At 40.1% G+C, this 24344-nt stretch overlaps 2 protein-coding genes across 3 annotated transcripts; one reads left to right on the forward strand and one right to left on the reverse strand.

The window, feature by feature from the left end:
* Positions 1–1017: 1017 nt before the first annotated feature.
* On the reverse strand, positions 1018–24337 carry TRAPPC3L (trafficking protein particle complex subunit 3L). The gene is given in 6 exon segments (XM_035538555.1): positions 1018–1137; positions 1896–2081; positions 16333–16432; positions 19304–19340; positions 19343–19400; positions 24296–24337. Coding segments are annotated over 6 exon segments (543 nt in total).
* Positions 3204–8486, forward strand: CALHM5 (calcium homeostasis modulator family member 5). Of its 2 annotated transcripts, none has more exons than XM_050709719.1 (3): positions 3204–3351; positions 3534–4215; positions 7426–8486. In XM_050709719.1, the coding sequence occupies exons 2-3, from the start codon at positions 3676–3678 to the stop codon at positions 7813–7815; spliced, it is 930 nt and encodes a 309-aa protein (XP_050565676.1). In that variant the 5' UTR covers positions 3204–3351; positions 3534–3675; the 3' UTR covers positions 7816–8486. The 2 variants fall into 2 exon arrangements, with proteins under 2 accessions (XP_050565676.1, XP_035394447.1); XM_035538554.2 differs by having other exon boundaries at positions 3661–4215.
* Positions 24338–24344: the final 7 nt, after the last annotated feature.

Genomic DNA, 24344 nt, shown 5'->3' on the forward strand with positions numbered 1-24344 from the left:
CATGAGGATTTGGGACCTGGGCTTTTCTCCCACCTATACCCAGATTTCTTTCCTAACACCAGACAGCATTAAACCTTTCCTGTAACCCAAGTGCCTGTGAGACTGGTGTTTCTCTAATTCTGTCATGTTGTGATAACAGAAGTCCACTGCCAAGAGGAAGATTTTGACAAAGGTCGTGTAAGAACGCACACACTGACCAGCAAGTTGGTTGTATGGCAATCACTGACATTTTATTGAAGTTTCCTTAGCTGAAGTACAGATCCACAGTGGTTATATATTAAATATGCTATGCTTTTTTCCAGCGTGGTCAGAGGATCAGTGCTCCTGTAGAGCTGGCCAGTGTGGGAATGGCACAAAAGCTAAAGTTTGGAGCAACACCAGCACTGCCATGATTGCCTGATGAACACACAAGGCACCCCAGCCCAGAGGAAAGAGCCCTAACACACCACATCCCACACCAGACAAATTGCATGTCTGTTGGGTATCAGAGGCAGAAGGATTCCTCGTGTAAAGAACCGTGAGTGGCAAATCATCACATACCTAAGCATACATTTCACAGTGAGAAACCGCATATGGTAGTCACAGCAAAAGGATTTATTATTCTGAACCCCAATCAGACAGGGAAATAAAGCATCTCTTACCAGCCATGCTTTTAATCACCAACAAACAAGATGGAAATAGATGGTCATGTTTAGCTGAAAACAGCAGGCTGTCCAATTGAATATTTTGTATCAGGCATGCACTAAATAGTGAGGTAAAACTTCCAGTGAGCTCAAGAGCATGGTTATGTGAGAAGAAAGGGCAAGGCCGCTTTGATCTTTAGCATCAATACCTGTGTCATGATAAGTAAGATTGCTCTCCCCCTGCTCTGCCCTTGTGTTTGCTTCCCAGCTCTCTTCACCCTTCCAACATCTGAGTGGTGCAGCTGACTCAAGGAAACATTTCTACCCTATACATTGTCTTCAGAAACAAAAGGTGCAAAACATCACTTAGCAAAGGTTTCTCCCAATATTCCTTTCATTTATTTCTTCTGTGCTTTCTGTCTTCAGCCTTCCTTAAAAATGTAATTCCTATTTCTGTCACGGCATCACCCTTCAGCCTGTCCTGCAGGAAGGTCACTTCTGCTGCTAAGTGAACCTAGAAAGAAGCAGGTTTGATCAGTTAAGCAAAGAAATACTCCTTTTTTTTTTTTCTTTTTTTTTTTTCCCTCCAGTGTAACGATCTTCTTATCTCTCACCACAAGAGGACCCTCTTTCACAGGCTTCATAAGAAACAGCTTTCTAGAATTTTAAAAATATCTTTCCAAACTAAGTTAATAAAAAGGAAGGTTATGTACACTGGAATTTGAATAATGTGTTAATCATCATGCCAGTGTTTTGCTTTGTTCTGAGAACTTACATTTTTGAGATATTAAATTTGGAATGCCATCTAATACACTTCTGATGTTTGGGTTTTAACATTACTTGGTTCTTTCTTTCATCTGATCTGCAGTTGTGTTGCTGTGACCTGAATATGCTTTGTTTTCATACATTTGGAAAGAAAGAGGGATGGCTATTACTGGTAACGCCTATGCAGGAAAATGATATAGGATCAAGGATCAAATGAGAAGTGCAGCATGACCCCTTGGCTCTTGCCACTTTGTGTTAGCTGACTCCCCAGCTCCGTCAGCCACCAAAGGAGCACAGCTGAGACAGAGCTCAGTGAGTCAAGCTGCGTGCTTCTTCGCATCCGGGATCAGCCTGGCCCTTTCTATGCCAATATAGACATTTAATCTGAGAGAGAGGCTGAACACTACTAAGGTTATTTCAGTTATCTGAACAAGTGGTGTTGCTTTCGTGGTGTTGTGTCCCTGCTCATTACCAAAGAAGAGAGAAAATAGATGTGCACTTCCTTACCATTTCCAAGGCACCTCGAATCACCCCACAGAGAAGGTTGCAATAGCAAAGTGATGCTCGCTCCGCTGGCAGCTCCTCCACAAAGTCCACCAATGGGTTTTTGTCAAGGATTAAGGAGAATTCATTACCTGCAGCGCTACTGCAGCTCACGCTGGGGGTGACCCCAAGGTACATCTTGAAAGCAACCTGCAAAAGGAGGAAACAAGCTGAGTGGTGCAGTCAATACACCAGGAGGAAGGGATGCCATCCTAAGGGACCTGGACAAGCTTGAGAAGTGGGACCATGTGAACCTAATGAGGTTCAATAAGTCTAGCTGCAAGGTGCTGCACCTGGGTCAGGGCAATCCCAGACAAGAGTACAGAATGGGAGAGGAACTCTTTGAGAGCAGCCCTGCAGAGAAGGACTTGGGGCTTCCGGTGGACGAAAAGCTTGACATGAATCAGCAGCGTGTGCTTGCAGCCCAGAAGGCCAACTACATCCTGGGCTGCATCAACACAGGAGTGGCCAGCAGGTCGAAGGAAGGGATTGTCCTCCTCTACTCTGCCCTTGTGAGGCCCCACTTGGAGTGCTGCATCCAGGTCTGGGGCCCCCAGCACAAGAAGGATGTGGGGCTGTTAAAGCAGGTGCAGAGGACGGCTATTAAGTTGATCAGAGGGCAGGAGCACCTCTCCTACAAAGACAGGCTGAGAGAGATGGCTATATTCAGGCTGGAGAAGAGAAGGCTTCAGGATCAAGTCATTGCAGCTTTTCAATACTTAAAGGCGACATAAAAAAGATGGAGAGCATCTTTTTGCTCAGGCAGACAATGATAGGAAAAGGGGGAATGGTTTTAAACTAAAAGAGGGGTGATTTAGATTAGAGGTTAGGAGGAAATTCTTTACTCAGAGGGTGGTGAGGCCCTGGCACAGGTTGCCCAGAGAAGTTGTGGATGCCCCATCCCTAGAAGTGTTCAAGGCCAGGCTGGATGGGGCTTTGGGCAACCTGGTCTGGTGGGAGGTGTCCCTGCCCATGGCAGGGTGTTGGAACGGGATGGTCTTTAAGGTCCCTTCCAACCCAAGCCGTCCTATGATTCTATGAAACTCTACAGTTTGAATCTACTGGGTGCAAACTAGAGAATAAACTATAGGATGCACCATCCTGCAGACTAGCTTTGTTTGAGGTACATAGGGCTAAGGGGCAGACAGGCTTGAGATTAAACTAGATTTGTCTCTTCTGCACTCCACTGGAACCAGAGACAGAAATCTGGAGCTGTGTGTTACTCCAGAGAAGTACAGTGTAAGGCTGCTTATTCTGTCCTTGATGTTCCTCTGCTTACAGCCCCATACAAACCAGTTTTATTGTTATAACTTGTGCTTTCAGTGGCGTCACGCTCCCCTGGGACCATTAGCTCCATATTAGGTCCTTCCCTACATTGCTGGCAGCTTTGATAATCACAGCTCAGGAACTCCTGGAACTGGTGAGTGTGTGCATTTACTCTGCTCTCTATTTACAGCCAAAAAAAAAAAAAAAGTAAAGAAAGAATAAGACTGCCGAGACTGCAAATGTATCTGATAACAGGGCATTGTGTGCTTTTCCTCTGCCCTGCTCATGGAGGGGTCCAATGTGAGTGCATTTGTACAGACGGTGACATCATTACAGGATCTAGACAGCGCTGAAGCAGCCAGGCTGGCAGCAGGCTGTGCTTCCCTTGAAGAGCCCTCCCGTAACACACAGCTACAGACTCCTACAGCTGAAGATACAAGTGTTTTGATTTTTACCTCTTCAGGGAGTATCATCGGACATGGATGGTTTCCAAACAATCCTGAAATTCTTTATAAACCGGAGAACTGCTATTGGTTACAGTTTTATGGCTCTGCTGACACTGGGAAGTGAACGTGTATTTTCTCTTGTTGCTTTCAGATGTCCCTGCAGCAATGAAAACTTCAGGTATGGTTTAGTATTTCTCTTCTCCCCAGCTTTTGTTTTGCTGGTCATTGGATATTTCTTGAACAGCAAGACCTGGAAGCTCTTCACAGGCTGCTGGGTGAACCCCAGAAAAATATTTCCCAAAGGGAATATCTGTCATTTCTTCTACATCTTTGGACAGATCACTTTAAATGCTCTGGTAGCCCCAGTGATGTGGCTTTCTGTGGCTTTGCTCAATGGGACTTTTTATGAATGTGCCATGAGTGGCTTGAGAAATCCTGCCTACTTAGATTCCATTTGCCGCAACAAATCTGTGAAGTGCTTTGAGGAGCTGCACAAGGTGGCCTGTGGCAAAAGCACCATGCCCTTTTCAGAGAGCGAGGAACTCAAGCTAACTCTTCAGGCACAGTCACAGGTAAGAAAAACAAATAAGAGGACCGCAGAGTTTGTACTTCTGTGATTCAGTTGTGGAAGGTGCTAAAATACAACTGTTGGTTCCACATAAACCACATTTTGGCATGATGCAGCCCTGCCAAATACAATTATCAACCTTCTTGTTCAGTTTGAGCCATAACATGTTTCCTGGGGGGTCCCACTGAAGTCAGGATCAATAAGGCCAGGTAACTTAAAGCTATCTTTCTGAAAGAAGAGAGCTCTGAAGAGAAAAACATTATTGGGTTGTTTAGGAAGCCAGATTAACAGATGTCACCCAGAGGGGTCTGTTCAACTAAAAATCCATACCACAGTTTCCTTTTTTTTTTTTTTTGATACAATTATGGACACTGTAAAGAAATGTTGCATCATTAGCAGTGGGAAAATACTGGAAAATCAGATTTATGATGCATTATTTCTTTAACTTGTTTCTATTTGCATTTCTCAAGTTTATGATGCCAGAAGAGAGCATGCTTTTGTCCTGCTTGGAAGAAGGAAGGAAGAAACACTAAAATAAAACCAAAATATGCAAGGCTAAGATAACATGATAACATTCTACTATATTTGTGTAACAGTTCTGTTCGTTGCATTGTAATGTAAGTAAATTTTAAGACAAAAAAAAATCAAATCAAAACATAGGAAAAAAAAAAAGAAAAAGTGCTACAGAAAATGATGGAGAGATGATTGTCAGCAAAGCACAGGAAGAAAAAACATTCTGTGGAGCCAGCAAGTTTTTGCCAGACAATTGTGTCCATCTGGAACTGTTTCCTACCCAAGACCTGGTTTTATTTTCAAGTCCTCAGGCAAATAGGACTGGAATGCAGACAAAGACTGCAGTGCAGGCAGGGCAATTTAATTGAGAGATTTAGAAAGAAGTAACAAATAGTTCTAAGACTTAAAGTTTTATGTATAGGAAATAGTGAAGAAGGAAATAATGAAGAAAGAAATAGAAAGAGCAAAGGCTCAGAGTGGGAATAGCATGGGAATACATAGGTTCATTCTCCAAGCTGCAAAAGAGTGAAAAGCTGCTAAAAAGAGCAATATCTCAAATACCCACAGATATCATCAGTTAGTACAAAGTGACCAGAAAATGAAAGTACATGAAGCCATTCTTCCATAACAGTCCCTAAAAACAATTGTTTGTTAGGCTTCCTGGTTTCACATATTTCCCTGGGGAAACTTTCTATAATTCCATCAGCTAAACACAGACTTTTACTGGCCATTATTTTTCCAACATCACTGCAAGTGTTCACATGAGGCAGGCTGCCACTCCCCATAGAGACAGTGCATAGGAAATCAGTTCTAATTCATATGGGTTTCTGAAACCTAAAAGATCCATTCCACACTGGAATTCGTTCCTCCATTTGAAAAAAAAAAAAAATTATTTCATTTCATTTTTTTATGTCCACATTGCAGTGGAGTAGGTGAGTAAAGCTGTTGGCTAGACCAGCGGTACTCGGCGTACATTCATACCTCTGCTCTCCTTAAAGAAGAACATCCTACAAAAACAATTGCTAGCACATTTTTTCTACTCTCAGCCCTTGCTCTAATCCTGGAAGTAACTCTTTCTTTTAAAATATTCCTACCAGAATTTGCTCAAACAAAAACTTGGGAGATGCTGAAAAAACCTTGAGGGATCTCCGAAAACAGAGGAACTATTTCTAATCAGTGTGAAGACGAGTTGGGCTCTGTTTCAGTGCCAAGACAGATCTGTTGATGTGCACACTATTTCTTTTTCCTCTTACCCTCTCCTCCCAGCATTCTCACAGGACTGGGCAAGAGGAAGATTTTAAAAGAGTTTTGGCATAAAAAAAGATTTTCCTCTACAAAGGGCTGATTTATTAATGTCAAAAAATGTTCAGAGGAATAGGTTAGATTTCAGTGAATCTCCTAGTTAAATAATTGGGGGGGGGGGGGGGGGAGGGGGAGAGGGGGAAGAGGGGGGGAGAAGCTTTTTAAATTTAAGACTTTTATATTCCCATTAGCTTATTTATGTTAAAACAGGGTTTTGTTTTGTTTTAATGAAAAGGAAGTCTGAAAACAAAACACATCTAAAATGGTCACAGTATAAAAGGTTGATTAATCTGAGATAAAAATTACTTACCCATGTAATTAATCACAATTCAGAACTGTGTCTTAATGCTAATTCTTACTGCGTAATTCTATGTGATGCTTTCAGGAGATAGAAACCCTTATACCAACTAGTGATCATGACATCTTATTCGACTTGTGCACTTTTCCCTCTATGTGACAGAATCCAGTGAGCAATTCCAATATACTACGTGCCAGACCATTAGATTTTTTCAATAAATTCTCATCAAATCATCTTTAAATTGTCAAGACACTACTTCTGCTCTCAGGTCCAATCTGTTTACAGTTACACTATACAGCCATAACATTATTTGACTGATCAGTTAGACTTCTCTTGGATTTTTCTTTGTGCATGGTGGTGTTGTGGTTGAAGTCTGATTTGAGATCCTCTGTTCCTGAACCTGCCATTGCATTTGCTCTGGTCTCTTCAGCAGTTATTACTCAAGTTCCTTTCATTACAGAATCACAGAATGGTTTGGGCTGGAAGGGACCTTAAAGACTATCTAATTCCAACCCCCTGCCATGGGCAGGAACACCTCCCACTAGACCAGGTTGCTCAAAGCCCCATCCAGCCTGGCCTTGAACACCTCCAGGGATGGGGCATCCACAGCTTCTCTGGGCAGCCTGTGCCAGGGTCTCATCACCCTCTGAGTGAAAAATTTCTTCCTTATATCTAAATCTCCTCTCTTTTACTTTAAAGCCATTACTCCTTGTCCTATCACTACACTCCCTGATAAATAGGATCATTTAAAAACTGAGACAAAGCCTGTCTCTGTGGCTAGACAGTCTCTAGTATAAGCCAACTATCTGTGGAACCTGAAGAACAACTGTTTTTCACTTTCCTGAGAAAGAGACATCAAAATAGACAATATGGAGAAGTCTTGGCCCTGACTTCTTCTGCCTCCCTTTGGTCCAGATGTGGAAGGCCCATTAAGACTAATGGCAGGCACCAAATGAAAACTGGGAAGTGATGTCTGGGGTAGGTCCCCTAGAGGAGCAGCAGGCCCTCTGTACAAACAGCAGTCACTGTTGGACACTTGATTTAAATAGCATTTTCACTTGGGCCTCTTTAACCTGACACCTGTTCTTTTTTTTCCCCCAGATTTTAGGCTGGTGTGTGATAGTGACTATGGCCGTTCTCTCCCTGCTAACCACTTGCTGTTCCAGCTGCCAGTCAAAAGTCAGCCACCTCCAGCTGATGTTCTGGAGGGTGTATGCCGAGAAGGAGAAGGAGCAACTGGAGCAGACTTTCCAGCTGTATGCCACCAAGCTGAGTGAGCGAAACCTGAAGTGCTTTTTTGAGAACAAGAAACCAGAGGTTATTCCCCTGCCAGCTTTTCAGGCATGGGAAGATGCTTCCCAGATCTATTCTTTCAGCAGTAGCAAACAGCATTACAGCACAATTCACAGGCTAGTTGAAGAAGGCGAGAAAGAAATCAATGAGGAAAGAGAGACAACACTAGACTTTGTAGACAGAAGGGAAATACCATAGATCACATATATATTTTCAGCCTTTTTATATCTTGCTAATATAGCATACTTCCAGCTGATTTAATCTATATTTTTTCACAATGGTCTCTTTCTTCTTGATCACTTTCCCTCCCAGTTTTATATTTATGTCTTTTTAAATTACTTCTGCACAACAGTGAAAAGACTGTAGTCCTCACTGGCACTTAAGGCTCATGCTCTGCTAATGTTACCGGCTCCAGAACAAAAGCCAAGAGTAAAAAGGATTGAATAGTGACTTGTGGGAGGGTTTAATCAATATCCTATGTAAAAGGCCTTACAGCACACTTGTCCTATGTAAATCAAAAGACTGTCATAAAGTAATACAATTCAAAATGTGTGTATAAAATAATAGAAGATGTGTGGCTTTCTGACAGTCCCCAGAAAGTAAAGGTATTCCTTCCAGGGCACTTTCAGGTACAGCATTTTTTTTTTTTTTTTTTTTATGTGGCACCAAGGCACTTGGTCACTCAATGCATCCCAATGTCTTTGATCTCCTGTTGCACCTAAAATACCATGGATGGCCTCATTGTTCAGCTCTGGCCTTCTTGTCCCTGAGATACCTTTCTGAGACATGGAGGAGCAACCTCACTTGACAATGAGGTGCCAGGTAATTTCTTGGACAAATCTTACAGTCAAAGTGTTGGGTACCAAGAACTTGAGATTCCCAACTAGTTTGACATTTCTATGTCTTTGTTAATAATAATAATAATAATAATAATAATAATAATAATAATAATAATAATGGTATTTTCAAACAGAACTAGAGTAGCTGCCTAAGCTTCGTTACGATAATTAAAATGCACCAGTGATATTTTGTCTCTAGAGACTACTTGGCGTTATCTTCTCCCACAGAGAACCTGGGAGGCTTCCCATCGTACTGGTACAAAGCTCCTGCCTGGAGCATATTCCAGATGCTGGCCATAGAGCTGCCTGGCATTGCTTGTACCAGGCCTGCAGCCAGCGTACAACAGAGGCCCTGGAAGAAAACTCCACATTTTAAGACAAGAAAATATTTTTGCAGAGGGATGGTTTTCATTTTTTTAGTGTCTTAGGGAATGTAGAACATGTCTGGAGCGGAGGAGCTGGCAGCCCAGGCAGGTGGGGTGGCAGCACAACCCCTACTTCTGATAAAGGCCTCTCGCCTCGCAGTCCTGTGCTTCAGCTCTTGCACATGGGGTTCACCATGTGGCTCTCACACGGGCTGCCTGAGTCTTTGCAAACTCTGTGTAAAAGAGGCACAAAGTTTCTGCCAAGTTTCTTTCCCCAGGTTGACTGGGTAGGCTTTTAAGCAGCATTTTACTGCCAATCTCCCTGAGTCTGCAAAGAATCATATTTTTGCACAGGTTGAATCGAGCTCTTATCAACAAACCAACATACTTTGCCTGGCTCTTCTCATACTCTCTTAGCTCCTTCAGAAAAAAAAAAAAAATGCAGCTAACTAACAACACCACAACTATCTGCATTTACAGACCATTACTTTTTAAAAATACAAAATCCAAGAGCTGTTTTCACTATCTGCTTAGATTTTTTTTTGTGCGCTTAGATTTTGTGGTCTTTGAGCAAATGTTATATTTCTTTTTATCCCGGCTGCCCCACTTTGCAGCAGACTTGGACCGTGTTGTATGCCTAAATGTACCTGCTCTACCTGAAAGCAAAGAGGCAACACTGCCAACATAAAAGTCCCAACAGCAGGCACGTCTGACACCAGTAAGTCAGACCTGCGGGTGGTCACAGAACTGCAGCATTTCACTTTGCTAAGTTCATGGTAGCAAATGGCCAAAGCATGTGGGAAGCTCTGAGCATAATGGACTGTGTGATTACAACAGACTGGAAGGATGTTGTTCGTAAAAGCCCATGTCATGGATCTTCTGATCTCACTCAGAAAAATGTTTACAACCTAATCCTTGTTTGTGTAACAACTTCACATTTCCTTTGATTTATTCTCTTTACCTATTTTCTTCTGACATTCATATAATCAGTTTTCTACTTGCCAGAATGTTTATTAAAATAATAAAATGCAATTCCCAAATTAATCCCCACTAAAAGTGAGAGTGTTTTTCAGTGGTTTCCCAGAGGGAGCTACTACCTGCAGTGCTGGGTATATGGCACTGCCATCTCCACACTGCCTCATCCATTTAAACGTGCATCTCTACAACTCCATGACTCCCAGGCAGGAACAGAAGTGCTTTTGTCTGGTTTCCAGCACAGGTCTTGTACAGAGAATGTCGACAGTAAGTGTCCAGTCAATGAAGGAGAAGGCTCTAGGTTCTGCCCAAGCTCTAAGAGCTATAGTTGTGTTCTGTGGCAAATTGGCCAAAAGACAGAAAGAGGCTCCAGGTTGACCCCAGAGGCTCAGCCATTTGGATACATTTTATTAAGCATTGATGCAGAAGATGAGAATGTTTATCACATGCAGTTTAAAAGGAAAGACTAACCCCCTTCAATCCATGCAGGTTTCTACCCCACACCTACTGAAAGAAAAGCCAGGGCTACTGCTTCACTTCCCTTGCCTTATCTGTACACCTCCCTCCTCCCTAGTACCACAGAAAACCAAAGCAACTTGGGATGCAAAAGGGAGGACACTATATAGGTTAAAGAGATCATCAGTAGGTATGGGTTGATGTAAGTGGGCTGATGTAAGGATGAGGACTTCACTGTCCTATAACAGCTGGGACACAAAGGTGAAAGTGTATGTGGCAGAAGAAGAAAAGGTAGGAGGACTGAAGGGTCCCACCTCTGGCTTAGGCAACCTTTTCTTCTTCAGGAGAGTGCTCAAAGCTCTGCATCTGAGTAGTCAGAAACATATGAAGTGGGAGTGTTTCCCAGCCTGGCCTACTTATTTCCCATGGAATGGCAAAACTGAGGTCTACTCTCTTCTTCTCCCCCTTACCTTGCTGCATACTCACAGATGACTGGTGTTGAGAGCACCAGGAGGTGCTGGTTGAAACTACCAGTCCTCCAGCCTGGGCTGCTGGGGGACAGGCTGTACTTACCAGCCCCGTGGCATGAAACAAAGCTGGCATTTCTGGCCAGCCAGCTGCAGGGAGCTGTTTCTCCTGTACCCCCTTTTCCCTGTGCCTCACAGCCTGGTGTCTACCTCAAAGAGCAGCTGCTGAATGCTGACTGCTGCAGTATGTGCCTCATAGGCGCCTCAGCCCCTTGCTGATGCTTGTTCCCAGGGCTGTGTTATTCTAACTGTGTTGTCTTTCCAAAATATCTGTGATTTAATGCAATTGCCATGCGGTTCCTGGAATACTTCTATCAAAACAGACAAAAATAAAACCCAGCTTGACCCTATTTTTTCAGCTAGAATCTGATTTTGGCAAATTTAACTCTGTCCCTCAAGCAGCTATTATAAAAGCTGTTTTGTATCAACATTGTCTCTGAATTAAAGTTCAGTAGCTACCACAGCAGCTCATTTTCAACACGATCCAAAACAAAGTGATCAAAAAAAAAAAGAAAAAAAAAAAAAGCAGAATCAACATTTTATCTTAGGAAACTTAGATTTTGCATTAACTCTGATGCCGATCAAATATGAGTGAACAAATAAGCAGGAAATGTCTGTTCAGTTCTACTCCATGTTCTTTACCTCAGTTTACTTATTTCTTCCCCTCAGTGAGAAACCAGTTTTCTCCATTAAGTACTTTTAACTCTCCTACTACAGTACACATCTGCCCCTCTATCAAACTCCAGATCTTTGTTACGAGACAGTAACTGGTTAAATGTGCTAGGCCCTCATGTGCTTTTGATTTAATTTCAGCTGTGTTTTGCATTATGTTATGATGAATCTTTCAAAATCCTATTGTTAAAATTTCCGGTGTAAAAGAGAACTTGCAAGGAAACTATGCAAAGCCAGTAGCCGGCTTGCAGTGCAATAGAGCACCAAATTAAGGCAACATTGAAAAGCTATAAAGTGCAAATTGTTAAAAGGTCTCACTCTCATAAGTAATTTAAGTGCATATATAAATTATTCATTGAATAGATAAGAAATGAAATTGTTTTTTGGAAACCAGGCTATAACTGGAGAGAAATTCCTTTAAAACTACGATGTACAACTTCTCTGAGGGTAAAACAAAGGCCTTTCAATCTTTCTTTGGGACTCCAAAAAAAGGGGGAATTAAAACGAATGAACCATTTTGAAACTTGCATCCATAAATTTGCCTCATTGCTATTTTTATGAAATGGAATAAAAAAGAATATCTGTTTAGACACATACATAGCCAGCCATTAAAATGAACCCATAAAAAGCAAAAAAGCACAGCTGTCTTTTGAAAATGTGTCTTGCTATTCTATGAGATTATGTGTTGCTTAACGTCAAACAAGAAATCTCTGCACTCAACAAATAAAAATGTGAGATTGCCCTTTTTCAGATTCTCATCCAGCGGCCTGTGTTTCTCCAGCAGCAAGACTAAAATTCGGTGACATTTTGATAGTGATCAGATGCATTCTACAACTACTGAAACAGTTGGGAATCCACTAACTTATCAGTCCCCGTAGTGAAGAGTTCCCAGTAGTATATACAACTCTACAAAATGCTGTATATACAAGTAATGGTGCAAAGTAACTGACGCTGTTAAAAAAATAAAACTATAAAATCAGATGATATAACAAGAAGATTAATCAAGGAGGTTACTTCATCTACTTAGAAGTGGGTGGGCAGCCAAAATAACTTTTTTGCTGGCATACTTTTCATTCTTAGTACTTTTCTACAGTCAGTGTTTGGGAAGAATAAAATAATTCAAAGGCCTTGTCATGTATTCTTGATCCCATGTACTCACAAACTTTCCTTTACTCTTTACAGTGCAGCATTTCATGTTTCAGTTTACTGCTTACCACTTAGCACAGCAATCTGCATTTCCCTCTCACTGGTGAGATCTGTAAAACAACATTTACTAGCTTTGTGAACTCTGTCATCTTCTGTCAGACTTTCATGGGTATTATCCGGCTGCTGCGATCTGTATCACACACAAACCCCTCCTGGGGCATGGTAGCATTGTGCTGTGAAAGCTTCTAGGTCTAGGATCCTAGAAGATCTAAGATTAGATATAAACCTTGAGGTTTTTTTGTTTGTTTGTTTGTTTGTTTTTTGAATCAGATTGGTGATGCTTGGGATCTTTTGAGGAGGGACTGAAGTAAAACCTTGATTTTTGCAGGTTTATAGTGTAAAATTATCACCCTTGTTTCATATAATTCTCTGATTCTATGAAAAGTAGTCCTCAGTTATACCCCGACCCAAACTCTGAATCCAGTGTTGGATGATATTTCTTCAGCTGAGCTTTGTTCTCAGATGGTTTCCATTCTCTTACACCAATTTGCCAGTTAGCAGAAAGCCTGTTTTTACATGGCCTGTTTTGCCTTTTTTCATTCTGTCCCAGCTGCAACCATGCAAAGTCACAGCATCAACACACGGAGTCAGCGGGCACTATGGGAACTCAGTGTAGAAGGGCTCTGGCTCATCACCAAACAATGTTGGCCCTCCTTCAGTCCCATGTAAACTAGCAGTAAATCCCAGGCTCTGCAGTCTGAGTCACTGGATCACAGAAACTGACTGCCTTAGGTACAGCTTTCCTCCACTATTTATTTCTCAGTATAGCAAGCTGGCTTTATACTCCTCACTGTATGCTTTTTCCTTTGCTTCATCTCTTTCCATTTACACAGAAACATTCTCCAGCAAACACCCACAGCATGACCTTGCAGACTTCGTCTTTGCTTTCCAAAGGACTGCAGGATAACAGCTATGTGTACAAGATGGTTAGCTTTAACTACTTTAACTGCTTAACTGTCTTAATTATTTTAACCTTTTAACCGGTCTTACTCTACACAGTCACCTTCAAACAGATTTCTATTTAAGAGTTAGTGCAATGAAGTATTTAAACATTTTTTTTCCTTGTTGAGAACACAGCTACTGAAGAGTTAAAGAGGTCATGTAAAAAGTTGTGTAATTTTGAACCAGCAACTTCAACAGTGTATTTGCAGTTACTCCCTGGGTCATTTTGCTTATATTTCATAGGCATGTGCATCAGAAAAATGCGCTCGAAGACTACTTCACAAATGCTTGGCAAAGAAACGTGAAAATATTTTCCATATATTTTGTCTCAGAAAGAATATACTTCCACAGAACTCCATTTTTAGTTTGCTGAAAACAGAATTTTCAAGAGACTTTCTGTTTTAAATTTTGTTCCAATCATTCTGAGTAATATGATTTCTCTCATTAAGTGTATTTTGATGTACAACCTGTAGCAAAAGGGAAATGGTATCTTTTTCCTTACTTTGATGGTTAACTTCTCATTGTATTTTGTTGTTGAATTTCCTGTACTGGACAATGATGGTTCAGCTATACTACAGCAACTGTATATAAGGAAACCACAATGAAATGCAAGACTCAGCAAAACAGAAATCTGGCATATATATGAAAATGAGGAGAAAACAAAGAACATACACCACCCGAAGAAGAACATGAAATAGAACAACAAGGTGATTTTGCAGCCTGGTATCACTCTTCTAATGAGACAGCATGTTTTAATACAGTGATTGAAATGCTGCTTCCCTTATGTTTTTCATTCAGCTGACCTCAGTACCACCAGTGGATCCTCCACCCTGGACCAGCTCCTGCTATGGACAGGCTTTGTTATACGTTATTCTGATTTGAGACTCCAAAGCACACTTTGCTTCAGGACAAAATGTAGTTTCTACTCTTTTATGAGCTAGCTGAATATGGCAAGCTTTTTGTAATGTAACTTGCTTCTGCTTTAAACTTTGGCAGATTATGGTGTGTGTGTGTCTTTTGCATGTGTGCACGTGCAGTGAATTACTTTATAGCTATACTTGCAACAGGAAATGCAAAGAGGCCCTTTATTTCTATGACAGCCATCAGTTCCCCTACGACAAGTATTTTTGGAATGATACTACTACTTTCTGTCCTACCACTTCAGTCAGACGTAACTTAGGTATTTCTGAAATGGTGTGACGAATGTGAGCAGGATCACACCTTACCTGGTACCATCAAGAATCACTTAGACATACGATACTCCTGTGCTACTAGCACGCACTGCTGCTGCCTTAGTATTGACAGGCTGGTGTCTATACTGTATAGACTGTACAAACAGCCTGGTGTTTCCCAGCTCTGTAGTCAACATCATATTTAGCTGATGCTGCTGGTAATTCTTAAGTAATTCTCAAAAAGTATGCCAGACATACTTTTGTCTTCCAAAACAAGCCCCTGTAAACAAATCTCTGGTGTATTAACTGTTTCCCTGATCTCTCCACTTAAAGCAAATGACCGCTTAGCAAACAGTTCTTTGTTATAAAGTGTGGTTAATTTTTACCATTGGGAAAGCTCAGGCATATCTTCACTGACAACATTTCATAGATGAAAATCGTTAAGGACAAAATGAATCATTCACAATGATCTGAGTGGGTATCAGTCTGAGCCAACTTCATATCCACAAACTACCACCTCCTTTACAGTGTGTCTGCAGTCTAGAAGAGCTAGACTTCCTATGGATTTCTCTTCAAGTTTCCCATAGACTTGCCCCTGGGGTCAAAGCTATGTCTTTAGAAACTTCATTATTGCTACTAATTTTTCACCTAGATCTTTACTGACTGGCAGTATTGCGAAAGACTACTCAAAAGGAATTTATCCATCAAAAAGGGAGGAAGTACCCACAATTATTATTTTTTCTTTTATTGTTAGATTGGTGGAAAGTGAGAGAAATGTTTCTCATTTTCCTTTCTTAAGTTTCTTCTCTTCCATTGCTGAGTCTTACTTTTGCAGCTTCTTCCTAGTATCACCTTTCTATGCTTAAAAAATATCTGAGATAATATGGAAATTCTGAAGAGAGTTCTGATGGCAGGAATAAGAATATCAAATTTTAAGAATCTGTATGAGATACTTAAGCCATTTATGTTCCTAGAAAAGAAAAGAAAAAAAAAAAAGAGGGATAATAATCATCTGAAGTTATTTAATGAATAATTTGAAGTTATGACTTTAATTTGAAGTTAAATGACTTAAATTTGAAGTTAAATGACTTTAAGGTCAGTTTAGATCAGGGGTCAGCACCCTTTCACAGCTCTCACTTTGTTGTCTGTGTCCTCAACTCAGATATAAAACTATTACCCATGTGAACCAGTTCTGTGTTTCTGATGATTCTTTATGTTAAACTTGCCATTGTGGGTTTATCAAAACCACTGCAAGATTCTCATCTCATTAAGCATCACATTTTTATGCTATGTTTTGGTGTTTTAGGAACTGATATTTCCTCTCAAAGAGAACCTGTATGTGCTACTGGTTGATGTGAGATTGTAAATATGGAAAAGGCTGTATTTCACACAAGGGAACCATGGGTGTGGTTGTGGAGAACAGTCTTTTTTGATGTTGTTGTCAAGACAATCATGATATAGCAAGAAATGTAGATAACTGTTTTGGAACAAACTGATGGAGGAGGGAAGAGCTAAGACCATTGAAAGTGACAAAGCTCTAGAGAATGTAAATCTTATTTACCTGTGCGATCATGTCTGCGGTTTCAGAATAACTGCGACAACGTTTCACAGCTGAACGAGCTAAAAAATCATCAATCAGCCTTATGCCAATGGCGTATCCCCTAAGGGGAAAACAAAGAATGTTAACATTCAAAAAGAGGATTTTTTTTGCACCTACCATCTCCCAAACCTGTCTCTTGTGCTTTCTCAGCAAACCACCTGCATGTTTCTGAATGAATGGTTTTGAGGACATCAGATTTTTGTGGTCTAGATTCTTATTTCTACCACGTTTTGCAGCACAGTAGCAGTACATGTAGTTCATGTAGTCATATAATGAACCATACTCCTTTAAGCATGATATTCCCTGCAAGCATCATAAGAATGATGACTATATACACATGCATATATTTATATTTACATATATGAATAAATATGAGATAGCAGATATATGAGTATAATATATAAAACCATACAAATAATACACAAATGAATGCAAATTAATACTGTTTTGTCACTAAAAACAGGATAGGACTACACAGAACAGGATTTTCTCCTTTCTTATGTGATCCCCAGAGTTCATCTCACACCAAGGAGAGCAAGGCAACTGCTCCTTCAAATCACAGCACTCATCTCTGGGTTGGCATGGACTTCAGCAAATCCTGGGCACCCTCACTGCAGAGTTCTGGAGTCAGGCAAACTCACAAGAAAGGGATACACACCTTATCTCCTTCACTTTATCCTCTTATCCTTTCATCTCCTTCTTGCTTTTCCTCCACAATTCCTTCTTTACCTTTTCTCTAATGTTATCTCCCTCCATCTAACAGTTGCAGAACAAATCCAGAAGTTGCCAATTAACATACAGTTTCAGTGTACCACCACCTTTATTTGTATTTAAAACACTACAAATTCAGAGAAATGAAGTAAAAAAGAATGAAAGTTAATGAAAATTTTCATTAAACAAGTACTTATTTCTAGCTCTCACATAAAAACAAGGGTCAGTAACAACACAGTATGCACAATATCTATGCCTGTATTGCTCCAAGCATTTTATTTTTTATTTTTTGAAATAAAAGTGAAAGTTTATGAGATGGACAGAAACGTTATGAAAGAATGTGAACCAACTCTGAAATGTTTTTAAGGAATCCTTCATGTCCATATGCATGGATATTCTTAGTTTCTGCCTGTTTGGCAGAGGCCTCAAAACCTTTACAAGGAAGGCAGCAGTCAATGGAGTTTCTTAGTGATTTTGTACCACATTTTTGACAAGAAGCCAAAAAGTGATCTGATGTTCAATGTGATGACAAGACAGAAAGTGTTTTTGGCAGTATGAGGTTTGAAGCTGTAGAATCTCATGCATCAGAAAATGATGAAATATTTATTTATTGCCTAAGTATCAATATCAATAATGCTGGTAAATGTCATCAGCAGTTAGCAAGGTATGCATTAGTGATGCACAAGATCCTTTTCAATTTTTATGCCTTAGATTTGCAAAGTCAAAACAATGATAAATTGGCAAGCTGCTACTTGGCAACTATATAGTGAAAAACACCCATCTCACAACAGATTATGTATGTACATACATATCTAGAGAGATCAGAATACCTTTCCCATCTGTCACAGGTCTGCTAATCTGTTTCTTCCTCAAGATGGGCTGCTTTCATCATCACAGAAATAAGATGATCATATCGTTTCAATGAAAACTGTCAATATTTTATCGAGTCTTTTTCTTTATTGAGAAAAACAAAAAGATCTTATAGAAAGAGCTATAAGAACAAAACCACAAAGAGCAAAATATGTCTCCACATTTTCCAAAACTGCCCTTTCCTAATTGCTACCATAGCATCAGATATAAGCCTATTTTTGTTGTTCTTTTTTTTTTTTTCATTATTTTCATCAGAGCTGAAAGAGGTATTAATATCAAATAAAAATTTGAGGGATGTTGTCCCTTTTTAGTTGTGAATAAATTATTTTTCAAATCAATGATTTTTACTCGCTTCCATCAATAGTTATTGGACTATAACTTATTTGCAAGTTTTCAGATTAAGAGTAAAGTGTTTAGGTATTCTGTCTAGTACGATTGTTGTAAATCTTTGGCATGTCTGTTTTGCCTGAAAACATGAGCCCTTCTCTTCTGAGTAGCATCTTATTATACCTTCTTGTTAACTAGTTCAAAATTTCTTACTGATTTTCTGTGATACTATTTCTCCTGTGATAATGCCTAGGAATCTCAGTAAAGATGGCATGTTCCCACATAGGATCTTCATTTTCCAAAGTGGTTATCTGTATAAAAAAAACAGTTTCTCATTGACTATTTGTGCTATGTCACTCATTGCTGTATGGTCTTTTCAAAGGTAAGAGGCCCATTGGCCCTTAGTTGGGGAAAACAGATCCATGGTCAGAGGCCAATTGAAAGTGCCCAAGTGAAACACCTGAATTGCACCCTTAAGGAAGGTTGTTGACTACAGAAGGAGCCTGGTTGTGTGATTACTTCTTAGCATCCAAGTCACAAAACCACAGTGCTGCTAGATGAGTGGAAGCCCTGGGAAGGCCACATGGACAGTAGGCACACAAATGCATGTTATACCTAGGAAACACCTGTGAGAAGTAAAAAGCTTGAGGAGATTGAAATAACATAGATATGAAAGAATAGAAGAGGAGAGTTTACATGGAAGTTGAAAATGAGTGTATGAAAATAGGAGATGACATTTAGAAATCTATATTATTAACTAGCTCAACAAAGGATTAACAAGGAACAAGGGTAAACAATCAAAACAATCCTGACACCTTTCTTCTGAGAATTCAAAGGTTAATTGCTCATCATAATTCACAAATTAATGGTATTTCTGTTGACAGAATATCAAGTCTTACCCCCATGCTCTCTGTAATCCTTGACAGTGCTGGAAGTCATAAATTTAAGAGACAAATACAAAAGGTAATACACAGGTAGACAAATAGCATTATCAACGAAGCTGGATATTTAATGTAGTACTTACATTCTGTCTAAACAGGTGTTGACATCTTCATCTTTTCATAATCCTTACATAGCTGGGCTACCAAAGCCCCATACGTGAGCACAAAAAGTTCTCTGCTCTGCCAGAAAAAGATGGAAATTGAAATAAATTATAATTAAATGTTTTCATGGTGTTGAGTTGCTACTGTATTAAAAGTAAAAAAAAAAACAAAAAACATTTACATTAATAAAGAAGCTGCTATCCTTGACATGTAATCACTGAAATCTATGATTTAAGTGACAGAGCCTGACTTGATCATCACTTTAGTTTCTGTACAGGGATTTTTGCTTGTAAGAAATACCATTTGTTGGGATACAGCTACTTTCATTAGATACATTCTTGTGTATAACAGCACATAGGAATGCTGAATTGATAAATGCTGTAAAATGCCACCCAAAATTAATGATAAGCATTTAATTGCAAAAAGAATAAATGATGCAATGAGCTATTAGTCCCTTTATAATAGGAACAACAGTATATACAGTGAAATTCCAATTCTTTCACAAAGGTATGATTGATCTGATTCAGATCATCAGCTGCGCCCCCCCCCCCCCCCGCCCCAAACAAACAAATAAACAAAAAAAAGATTAAAAATTATTAGCACAGAATAATGAAAAAAATCTATAATTCAGCACAAGTGTAAAGAATAACAATGAGCAAAACAAAAAAGAATCAGTCCCATTGACATTTCCATTAGGCCTCCCCTCAGCCTGCTCTGCTCTGGGCTGAGCAAAACAACGGACCTCAACCACTTCTCATATGTCTTGTCCTCTATACCTTTTACCATATCTGTAGCCCTCCTTTGGACACTCTCTATTAGTTTTATGTCCTTATATTGGGAAACTTCTTTCCCTCCTTCCCCTAGGGAAGGATCCTGCCAGATCACCTCCATGGCACTGCAGAACTGATTGTATTTAGCAGGAGTAGCAGCTGGTCTTTAGGCCTAAGAGATTAGGTTGGCACTCATTAAATTCTTGGACAGGAATTAATTCAAGGAAGTGCTACAGGCCTGTGGCATGTGGGCAGGCTGGAGGTGCTTTTTGTTTATAGTCTGTGGAAAAATAATAGTAAATGCCAATGAAAACATAGAACAGGAAGAATGGCTTGGTGGAAAGACCTTTTCCTGCCCCCATTGCATCAACTGCTTGGTGTTTAATAAATTTTTCCATTTTAATGTCACTGTTCAAAATGTTAAGTAGCATGGAACGATATCTGAAACTCTCCAGGGTGATAACTCCTGTTTACAATAGCATTGCACACTTTGCCAATTTCTCATTAACAAGTTCTTAATGCAGCAAGTGGATGTTGTACAGGTTCTGCATTGTTCTAGTCTCAACAAAAATCTGTGTTGTAACAAGACAAATGCCTTAGAGAAACCTAAGCAAAATATAATAACATAGCTGCATTATTGACCACTCTTCAATGTGTTGGAGAAAGAAACTATTTATTTGACACAATATTTTTTTCCATAAATTAAGGTAAGTTAACTTTAATTATATTATATTCTTATATTTCTTTTTCAGTGGAGACCTTTGTCACCCACCAAATTTTCCATTTTCAGAAATAGGTACATTGTATTAGAGCCTTCTCGAAGTTCTCCATTGCCCCCAATTCATATCAAAACTCACTCTTTCTTTTACCCTACAGCTCTCTAAGCACTTAGACCTCTGCTTCTGAGCAGACTTCAGTCTTAGAAACTTCGTGTTCATGTGTCAGGGGTCATGGTGGACGACAGGTTGACCATGAGCCAGCAGTGTGCCCTTGTGGCCAAGAGGGCCAATGGGCTCCTGGCATGCATTAAAAGGAGCGTGGCCAGCAGGTCAAGGGAGGTGATCCTCCCTCTCTACTCTGCCCTGGTCAGGCCTCACCTGGAGTACTGTGTCCAGTTCTGGGCTCCCTGGTACAAAAAAGACAGGGATCTCCTAGAAAGAGTCCAGCGGAGGGCCACAAAGATGATACGGGGCCTGGAGCATCTTCCCTATGAAGAAAGGCTGAAAGACCTGGGTCTGTTCAGCCTGGAGAAAAGAAGACTGAGAGGGGATCTTATTAATGTTTACAAATACCTGAAGTGTGGGAGACAGAGGGATTTGGCCAACCTCTTTTCAGGGGTTTGTGGGGACAGGACAAGGGGCAATGTCCACGGAATGGATCACAGGAAGTTCCACACCAATATGCAAAAGAATTTCCTCACGGTGAGGGTGACTGAGCACTGGAACAGGCTGCCCAGGGAGGTTGTGGAGTCTCCTTCTCTGGAGATATTCAAGGCCTGTCTGGACGCCTACCTGGGCAGCCTGCTCTAAGGAAACTGCTTTGGCAGGGAGATTAGACCCGATGATCTTTCGAGGTCCCTTCCAACCCCTTCAATTCTGTGATTCTGTGATTCTGTGTTTCCTAAGCCTGTTTAGAGTTTCAGAACTAACGATAAAGTAAAAAATGCAGTTAAGTGCCCAGTTATACATTCACTTTGTTTTTGCTATCAGTTTTCTACAATTACTTACATTCTCTTTTCCTTACTGACAACTTAATATCTCTTCAGCTTGTTATATATATACAGGTGTGTCATAATTATACTTTTGGATGCAAACATTTTCTATTCTAACATAGTACTATTGCTTTTTTTAAACCACTGTGGCCTTACTTCTATATTGCTCTTTTGTATTTATGGTAAATTATTCCTATACTGTTAGAAATTTTCAACAAAAATAGAGATTCTGAATAAACTTAGTATTAGCCGTGTGTAATGACCGTGAACACTGATGTTCTCCATGAGAATAATTTTTTTCCACTACACACGCTCCTTTAGCACATAGGATTTCTTAAGTGATTGCCTCATATGTAGCAAAAGCAAGTGTACCTCACCTTATGCGATATGTTATAATAAATCCATAAGACATTTAGGTCAGCCATTTCCAGTGTGGGGATACATTGTGAATGCAATCGAAGGTGTAGAAATCCTGATCTGGAGAACTCACTGTACCAGCTCACCCTTGGCAAATATGATGGTTTCATGGTGGCAAGAACAGAAGGATGGCTGGCAGGGGGTCCCAGGACTCACCACCTCCAGTGGGGTACACCACCCTTCTTCCGATTCCAGCACTGAGCACAGCACAGTCCCTTGTGCAAGCCCTGTCTACTACCTGTGCTTCTGTCAACTGCCACTATCACTGTCCCATCTAACAGCAATCTCTGTCCGTCTTTGTTCACCCTCACGCTGCTTCCTGACCTGGAACATCAAGAATCTGAGCTTAGAGTCAGATCACTTAAGGACGTGAGGTTTACATGATCCCACTGTCCTTCTATCAGGCTTTTCCTAAAAGTTACTGACTTCACTATATAGTCTCAACCACGTTTCATGGAGGTATACACACATGAAGAATCATTACATACTATGGAAATTGGTGGCTCTGGAGATAACAGGATAGATGATGGTACAGTTGCCATCACTAAGATGGGGATGGAGAAGAGAACTGAAGGTATAATGGGGAAGAGAAAAGAGATAAGCATCATATGAATGTCATATGAGAAAAACAATGTGGGTAGGAGCATGTGACTGCAGAATGGTGTTGGTGACTGAAGACATCTCAGTGGGGGACCAGAACTGTGGAGGGTGCTGTGACCTTTGTTAAGAGAGTGTATATAGTCCTGAAGCTACATACAAAAGGAGTTTTCACTAATCCTGCTGACTTTTGAACTAATTGTTTATTTATTGCTATTAAAACTGACTTTGTTATCCAGACCTTTGCAAAACGTATTGGCTGAGACAAAACTGTGTTTGTTGATGAGAGAATCCTTACTTTTAGAAACACTGTGGCTAATGCCCTATGCCACTGTGATAACTAGTTCTCACTGAAAGGAATTTTGAAGCATAAAGAAATGGTATCATACAGGATGAGGTGACTCACTTCATGTTGCAGGTGATTTAAAACAGAGCAAAACATCCATTTTCCCGGAGAAGATGCTAAGTAGTAAGATTAAAACATAGGTTTCAGAACAAATGGTTAAAAGAAAAGGGTCCTCCAAACTGAATTTTGCTATCTGAATTTTTCATATTTTAAATACCACTTGCAGAGAACAAGAAGAACGATAATTGATATCTTTAATGGCACAAAATACTCCTTTTTATGACCATGCAGCTAAAGGAGTCCTCCTGGGAAAAAATTTTGCATGCTTAAAATAACTGCCTGAGCTTTAGGACAATATTAAGATGAAGAAAAAGAAAAAAAAAAAAAAAGGAAGTCTACATAACTTCTAATTGATGTAATTCTGTGCTAAATGATCAATGGTCAAAGCCAACATTTAAAGACAAGGGGTACAGTTTTGCCATTGTTTTTTCAAGATTCAGATTTCAGCCTTAAAGCCACATGTTGAGATCCTGTGACAGTGCACTCCTTGTGCATGAAAAACTGTCACATTAGGAGCATGAAGAAGGATCGCTGCTCATGCAACACAAACCCAAATGAAGACATGGTCTGCTATCTATGGGGCACACAGCAGGTGCCAGGTATGCTGCAGCCCCAGATGAACCAACTCTTCCTGTAATTGTTCATGTGCTAGAGACGAGGCTGGCATTGCTTCTTTTCTCCAAAATAAGAGTTTTGGCTTCAGGATTCATACTGAAGGACTGTCTGAAAATAATTTCATGTCATATCTCCAGGTAGCTGGAGAGATATGAATGTTTCTAAAGCAAATCTTAGCATTACTGCTCAAAATCAGACTCCAAGTCCTATGGGTTTGCCTTTTTTTTTTTTTAATGCCACATATTAATAGCTGGCAGCTTGTTGGCAGTCCACCAGAGAGTCCCACTGTAGATATAAATGCTGCCAGCACCTCTGTTCTAATACTGGCAGACTCATCCCTGTCCTTTCTGTACTTTCAAGCTATTCAGAAACACATCTGCACAAAACACATCAATACAATAATAACTTATTTTTACTCCATGCACAATTTCAGTTGCACATCACAAAAAAATCTTACTATTTTCTGGCTGTCCTGCTTTCTTCCTGGTGGCCGTGACATGTTGCTT

This window comes from Cygnus atratus, chromosome 3 (assembly GCF_013377495.2).
Source record: "Cygnus atratus isolate AKBS03 ecotype Queensland, Australia chromosome 3, CAtr_DNAZoo_HiC_assembly, whole genome shotgun sequence".
NCBI lineage: Eukaryota > Metazoa > Chordata > Aves > Anseriformes > Anatidae > Cygnus > Cygnus atratus.